Here is a 7,809-nt window from a genome sequence, read left to right as displayed (position 1 = left end):
GCCAAGTCTCACCTTCTCACAAAACCAGCCAGAGCTGACGCCGCAGTTATCATGCCCGATGGTGACTCTGCTGAGAGGGCTGAGGAGCGCAGCTATCTCCACGTTGAAGAGGTCCGTCCTGGCACGCTCGAATTCGCCTCCTTCCAAGAAAATCTTCCCGCTGTTCTTCAGGCCTTTGGAGCCGTGGAGGATTACGTGGATCTTGGAGTTGGTGCCGGCTCCTCTGATATCCCCGGTCACTACAGCCACGTTGTACACAATGCCTGGAGGAATCAGAATTTGGTTAGGGCAAAAAAGAAGGGAGGAAAAGAGTCTGAGAGCTGTGGCTTTGATTGGATTTATGTTGGAGACTCTATTGATTTCCCACTGGTCTGTTTTAGGTTCTCTCTTACACACAGTGCAATGCTTCACTTGTTTTTGTCCCGCACATAATTCTGAGAAATGGACATCTACCTGCAGACTGCCCAAGAGAAACAGGCATGGGGTGACAAACTCCCTATTCCATGGCCTGATGGAAAAAAAAGAGATAAAAAATTCTTTTTTATTCACTCCCTGATGCTGATTAGGTGAAGAAAGGTAAAAAAATTTAATTGGCATGTATGTAATTTGATTTTGAGAAATACCAATCACCAAATAGGTCAGAGAATGCTGAGAGGATGGAGAAGTGTTTCTTTAAACAGCGGTGGCAAAATCTGCACTATCACAAAACTCTGAAAACATTGGGTTTATTTGTTTCTTAGCCTATAATGCTGCTGAAGCCATCAGGACCTCCACAGTCACAGTGAGAACCCACAGATCTCAGCAAAACAAGGTTTGGGAGAGGTATCAGCCCAGCTGGAAGAAAGAAAAGTATCTCTGAAAAGAAACCTATTTACATAAAAGTGTCCTTGGGGTTTTTTTTTCTATCTCCAACTGTTGGTCTAAGAATGAAAACACTTCTTCCCACAAGCCTTTCCTCACAGAAAAGCACATCTTAAACATGTCTCATGGCATCAAAAACGCACCTAAACACTATAGGAGCATGTAGAAAATAGTTGAGACCTAAGCCAAGTTTTTTGATTAAATCAGACAGAAATTTCAATAGGGACCTGGGATGAAGCAAAAACGTCAGAACTCACTCTTACAAATAATCCTCCCTTTGAAATTTACATTAAAAAGTACTCAAGCATGCTTTACTGTTGATGTATCTTCAACAAAATCCCAGAGAGCAGGAAAACAAAATACACAGTCATGAGTGGTAAAAGAAAAAGGAAGCTTTTTTGGGATTGAATTACGTTTATTTCTGGTTTCTTCCCTTGATTTTCCCTAACAAGCATCCTGCAGTGAGGGATCTGCACACAGACCACTTTCCTCATGCACATGCAGGGGGAAATACGAGGACTGCAGATGCTGAAGGCCATAAAAGGAAGTAAAGAACAGTTGGTATGTGCATCATCACAGTGTTTTCCTCCATGCTATTAAATAAATACAGGCAGGACAGTATCCCAATAATCTTCTGCCTCGTGATAAGTTCTTTTATGGACTTTACATCCAGGTTTCTTTTAACAGAGACATAAACTTTGGTTGTCTTTGCTTTAACCGTGTTGGATAATAAAAAATACTGATTTAGGGCTCAGCACTGGGTTTCTTGTTTTGTAAAAGGCTGTTTAGCTCCCCAGACAAGAAACTGAAGTACAATATTCACTACTTTGTGCTTTCGGAAATAACACTTTGTTTGAGTGCTGGTGAGCAATTTGCTGAAGGTACAAGCTGCATCTTTGACTCCCTGCCCACCAGCCCCTTATCCAGGCTCACCAGATGATAAACCATCACGCACACAGGTCCTGCACAGCTTCACACGTGAGGCACAAAGGTGGGGAATGTGCTGGCAGCTCAGGAACCCCCACACAAAACAGGCTATCACCAGCAGACACTTCACTGCAGGCCTCCCTGAGCACAAGGCATTCAATCTTCTAAAGAAAACATGGCTAATAGCCTCAATTTCCCATTTCCCACCACGGATTCTGGCCATGATTTTACCTGTGGCTTCAGTGCCCCCAACAAGAATGTCCCTCTGTATTTTCCCGTCATCTTCGTCTAAAGCGAACCAGCGTCCAACAGGGAACTGGTACACACATTTATTGCCTATGTCCTCAATGATCACCTAGGAGAAAAGAGACACCACCTTGGAAAATAGCATGGGAAAAGCAAGGGTTTTACATAGCAGAAGAGTGGCAGAAGAGCAGAAGCTTAATGTACACACCCTCACTTGGTATTTAACACACTCACTACTCCAGCAGATCCCATTCCACTCTCTAATTAGTGCTGATGGAATTTCAGACAATCAGTCAGTAAAAACCTTTTCTTTCTTTTTTATCCAGTGAGCCCACTCTGCATCTCTTGCAGTGTACGAGACCAGATGTCTCTGCCATCAAGACCAGCTGGCCTGGCCTGTCTTCCTCCTCTCCAGAGCCTGTTTGCTGGCTACTCTTCTCCATCAGCTGAACCACAGCTCTTTGTTCTGCTTTGGGAACAGGCTGTGTTCTCTCCCTCTGCTGTAGAGCCTTGTTAAAAATAATGCCTAGGAGTTCCAGGGCAAATCCAGAGCCCGTGTGACACAGTACTATCACTAGATCCCAGACAGTTACCCCAGGGTGGAACCATTGCAAAGGCACCGCCCTTGAAACCCTGTGGTAGGAAATAGTTTCTAATTTGGGAGGATTTGGACTGCAGTGAGATGGAGCTGTGCAAATATCATGAGGTTTAACAAGGCCAAGTGTAGGGTCCAGGACCTGGCCTGGGGCAATCCAAAGACAGGCTGGACAGAGAATGGATCAAGAGCAGCCCTGGGGGAAGGACCTGGGCGTGCTGTGGGTGAGAGCTGGACCTGCCCCAGCCTGAACCCCCCTGCCCTGGGCTGGTCCCAGTGTGGGCAGCAGGGCAGGGGGGATTCTGCCCCTGTGCCCCCGGGCTCAGGTGAGACCCCACCTGCAGAGCTGCCCCAGCCCTGGCTCCAACAGCACAAGGACCTGGAGCTGCTGGAGCCAGTGCAGAGGAGGGCACGGAGATGCTGCCAGGGCTGGAGCCCCTGTGCTCTGGAGCCAGCCTGGCACAGCTGGGGCTGCTCACCTGCACAAGAGAAGGCTCCAGGGACACCTCAGAGCCCCTGCCAGGGCCTCAAGGGGCTCCAGGAGAGCTGCACAGGGACTGGGCACAAGGCAGGGAGGGACAGCAGCCAGGGAATGGCTTCCCAGGGCCAGAGGGCAGGGACAGATGAGATATTGGGAATGAGGAATTGCTGGCTGGGAGGGTGGGCAGGCCCTGGCCCAGGGTGCCCAGAGCAGCTGTGGCTGCCCCTGGATCCCTGGCAGTGTCCAAGGCCAGGCTGGACAGGGCTTGGAGCAGCCTGGGACAGTGGAAGGGGTCCCTGCACATGGCAGGGGATGGGACTGGATGGGCTTTAAGGTCCCCCTGTCAAATCAGATTGTTTTAGAATTCTGTGATACTGTGCTGGGGAACAATATTCCCCTTTAATATTAAACTAGTTTTTAGCATCTCCTGCTGAGGTGTTTCTTATCAATATCTTCTGCTGGACTCCTGAATTCTGCCATAGAGTTACTGTATGTATTTTAAACCAGCAGAGAAGAGTATTAAAGGAATTTGGTCAGAAAAGAAGAAATCAAAATCTCTACTCCTCTGCGTGGGTTATGTCTCAGAAGGGGGAAAAAAATCACTATTATGGATAGAAAGCCCTTGACACTTTTCTCAACAATGAGGGAGAATCTGGAATCTGTCCTTTCTGATAAATTTATGAAAGCATTCTTTGGGAAACAGAGCTTCCCCTCCTGTCATTCATCCCTCACCGTGCTGTTGCCTGTAGCACTCCTGAGTCCTGTTGTACCTCCACAGACACAGACAGCAGAGCCTGCCAGGGCTGGGATTGTCAGCATGAGAGAGCTGGAGTGCTAGGGACTAAAATAGACAAGGTTTGGGAGAAATATCAGCACTCCAATGCCTCTCTACCAGCTGATCCTCTTTGGGTTCCTTTCAGTGGGTTTATTATTACATTTAGAGGTGGAAAACCATCTCTGAGTGTAAGCCACTCTGAAAACACAAGAAACGTGAGAACAGGTTCATCCTGGAGTGACCACACCAGAGTGTCCAAGTATTGAACCAAATTGCTGAATTACAGAAAAAACCATCTAAAACCAGTAGACAAAAACAGAGCTATTTTAGCTCAGTTCTCCAACCTTCCATCTGAATTTGCAAGGTCAAAGCTGCATTTTACTTATTTACTTAAATATCCTGGAGGCTTGTGGCCTCCAGTACAGGGTTGGTGTGTTGGCTGCAAGTAGACACCACACCAGGTTTTGGGACTTGAGCAACCTCGCCAGCCTCATCAAAAATTATGTCATTACACCTCTGACGTGAGAATGAGGTTCTGTTCACTGCCCTGCACTATTTATGACACTGAGCACAACCTCTCTGTTTTTCATTTCCACATTTTTCATGGGCTGCCAACAATGTAACTTTTCCTGCATTGTGTGGTGGAGGAGAAGCATGTGCTAATATTTGCGTTTGTATTACATTGAACTATCCTGTTATTGAGGATTTACAAATATGGGGTCAGGTCTTCTGTGGATTAAAGCCAGCTGTGTTAAACTACACCAGCAGAGGAAAGAAAATGAGACCAGAGAAGAGTCACAGTTTTCCCCTTTTAAAATATTCCTTCAACTATTACACTAAAAGCTGTAATGCCTTCCTACCCCATAGCAGGAGAATAAAATGAGCAGGAATGTGGAAGAACAGGGTCTTTGTGGCAAGCATATCTCTTTTGCTGAGCCAATGATAAATCACTTAAATTTGGGCAAGCTGTAAGTCTGCAAATTTTCACTGTGAACAGATCCAACAGATAACTCTTGGATTCTGGTATTTTTATGGTCGTGGCAATGAGTTAAGTCAAGAGAATGAAATGATTTGTGTCCTTCTCAGTAACCTGTATCACCAGCAATTCTCCTTAAATCTCTTGCTACCAGACCACTGAGAGGGTGAGATATTTTGAGCCCATGAGATGCTTATGTTGAATGTCTCAGGAGTAACTAACCTTTGCAAGGAACCAGCCAGCAGAGCCTCCCTTGTTATTATGCCCAATATTAATTTTTCTTAATTTTCCCAGATTCGGAGCATCGAGGGTGAACTTGTCTTCTGCTCCTTTTTCAAAGTTGTCTTTGTCGTTGTCCAGTTTCCTCACACCTGAATGGGCAAAGAAAAAGTAAAAACAAAAGCAAAACAAACCAACAAATGAGTCCCACAACAAATCAAGCAAACAAAACCAAAAAAATCTCCCAAACAAATAAGTAAGAAATAATACCTCCAAGGAGGAAAGGGTTACTGGCACAGGCATGTTTGTAAGTGAAGGAATATTTAGGAATGTCAGAAAGTCACCACTGACTGAATCAAATATTCCCTAGATATCAGCTCTCTGCACCCAGGATTCAAGGCAAAGGCAGAGGACTTTCTATTCTAATAAAAAAGGTACCTTTTCTCAAGCCCACAAAAGACCAGGATTTCCATTCTAATGTCACAGTTACTTGCAGCTCTCAGAGCTTTCAGAAATATATATCCAGATGGCTCTTAAATATTTTTTTTCATATCACCACATTTCCCTTTTATTTTTACTGTCTTTGAAAATCTCCAAACTGTTCAAGAAAGGCTTTGGTCACAAGCTGCAGATTCTGACATTTCAGGACACAGAATTCTTTGCTGTATCCGAGAGGAAGGATTTATTTTCAAATTAGGACCCAGCCAGGGCTGTTGGCTTTTTCCTGATCCCACAGGGGTTTGCCTTTATGAAAAGTATTAAAGCTGTGTCCCGATTGCAGCCTGTGTGATGCTGTGAGTGGGATGAAACCCACCCAAGGCTCCAGTGCAGAGAAAGAGGTCAGTGGGCAACACATCCCTCTTACCTTAGAGAGCATGAATAATTCTCTAGGGGTGTTATTTCTCTGTGTGGATATGACAGAATGCCTGGACACCCAGCTAAGGTTCAGACTCCCACTTTGGGATGTCTTCAGGGAGATGGGATGAATCTCCCCGTGAAACTCTGGAGGATTAATCAAGGGTGAGCCCCAACTACCAGATTTTGTAATCTGTTCAAGGACGCTTGGCAGACATCATATCATTATTTCTTGAATTTGACAGGATAGGTGCAGTGTAGAAGCAGGAGAATATTTGCTCCCTGGTTACAGGAATCTCTAGGAATCTCCGCCCACTTCTCTTCATGGCTCAGAGAGCTTGGTTTGGGCACATCTTTTAATATTATTCAATTAATTTTTTAAAAAATTAAATTAAAGTTTCCAGACCACTGTTGCAGTACAATCTACATTTAAAAATAATTACAATATTTCTAAAAAAAGCTATTCAAACCCAGCTAATAGAAACCTTGCTTAAATTATTTTTACAAGTGGCCAAGCAGGCTCAGCCATCACCTCCGCCACAGAGAAGGGATGTCATTATCCCTCCAGGTACCTGGAAAATGAGACACACAGCTCCCACTGCATTCCCTGTAAATGCACGTTGGTGTTGGACCCTTCAGTGGGTTGGCACTTTCCCCACTGCTCTCTGAGGGTGGTTTATGCTGCGTTTTCCCAGAGTCTGCTTTTTTTAACGTCAGGTAACTCGAGTCATGCCCACACCCAGCCACAGCTGCTGCATTGCAGATGCACCTTCCAGGGGCCCTGGAAGTGAGGGCCCCCACACCTTTTGCTGTGCCTTTCACTCAGCCAAATCATTCTGCATTTGCCAATTTGCCAGATTGCCTGTGTGTATGTGTGTGTGTATGAGTGTGTGTGTATGTATGTATGTATGTGTGTATGTGTGTATGTGTGTGTGTGTGAGTGTGTGTGTGTGTGTGTGTGTGTGTGTGTGTGCTGTTCAGATCACAGGCCTGCAGAGCAGGAGGAAATATTTTAGGAAATGATTTGCATTTGAATACCTGTGTCTCCTTTCTCACCGAAGATATTAATGAAGACGTCCGCATCTGTTCCACTGCCGCTGACTTCACCAGTAAAAACCCGGACCACGTATTTGTTGACTGCAATGAGGAGGCAGAAATCCCAATACATTAATAACTCAATGGTTTGAGGCAAAACCCAACAGTACAGACCAATTCAGGCTGTGCTGGTGCTATCTTGAAAGCGTGGTCTGAACTGCGGCTCGTGGTACAATGACCCCCTTCTCCACAAGAGGAATAAAATCCATAGGCAGGATTCTGACACTGCATATTCACTGCCCAGGGCAGGAGGACAGATCACTTGGTTCCTGGCCTTGACACTGAAGAGTGAAATAGAGAAGAAAGTGAAAATTTTGATGTGGATACAAAGGACCTATGGACCAGCTCTGCTTTTTCCAAACATCGATGAGTTACGGAGTCTGCCCAAGCTCAGGCCTGACCCCAGCTCTGTCCTAGAGCTATTTTTAAAGTTTAGATTTTACCAAGCAAGTATGTTTGGGAAATAATATCATAGTGATAGAACAAGAAACAATGGGTTTAAACTGAGAAAGGAGAAATTTAGACAATATATACGGAAGAAATTCTTTCCTAGGGGGTGGTGAGGGACTGGCACGGGTTGCTCAGAGTTGTTGACACCCCATGCCTGGGCATGTCCAAGGCCAGGTTGGATGGAGCTTTGAGAAACCTGGTCTAGTGGAAAGTGTCCCTGCCCATGGCAAGGAGTGGAGCTGGATGGACCCAAAACATTCTCTATTCTCTGACATGTGAGCCACATTGCATGAAACAAAAATGTGAAGGTGGCCACCCTTTCCTTAAAA

At 45.3% G+C, this 7,809-nt stretch overlaps 1 protein-coding gene across 1 annotated transcript in view; it reads right to left on the bottom strand.

Annotated features, from left to right (window-relative positions):
- The window catches only part of LOXHD1 (lipoxygenase homology PLAT domains 1), a gene marked incomplete at both ends in the record, with an annotated part of 147,378 nt that overhangs the window by 99,531 nt on the left and 40,038 nt on the right, over nucleotides 1-7,809 (bottom strand). Inside the window, 4 exons of the mRNA XM_084225643.1 lie at nucleotides 13-263; nucleotides 2,020-2,143; nucleotides 5,084-5,232; nucleotides 6,974-7,072. Coding sequence (XP_084081769.1) covers nucleotides 13-263; nucleotides 2,020-2,143; nucleotides 5,084-5,232; nucleotides 6,974-7,072 — 623 coding nt within the window. The remainder of the gene's footprint in view (nucleotides 1-12; nucleotides 264-2,019; nucleotides 2,144-5,083; nucleotides 5,233-6,973; nucleotides 7,073-7,809) is intronic.

Source organism: Fringilla coelebs (genome assembly GCF_963513975.1).
Source record: "Fringilla coelebs genome assembly, chromosome: Z".
NCBI classification, from domain to species: Eukaryota; Metazoa; Chordata; class Aves; order Passeriformes; family Fringillidae; genus Fringilla; species Fringilla coelebs.
This window is presented reverse-complemented; position numbering and strand designations above follow the sequence as displayed.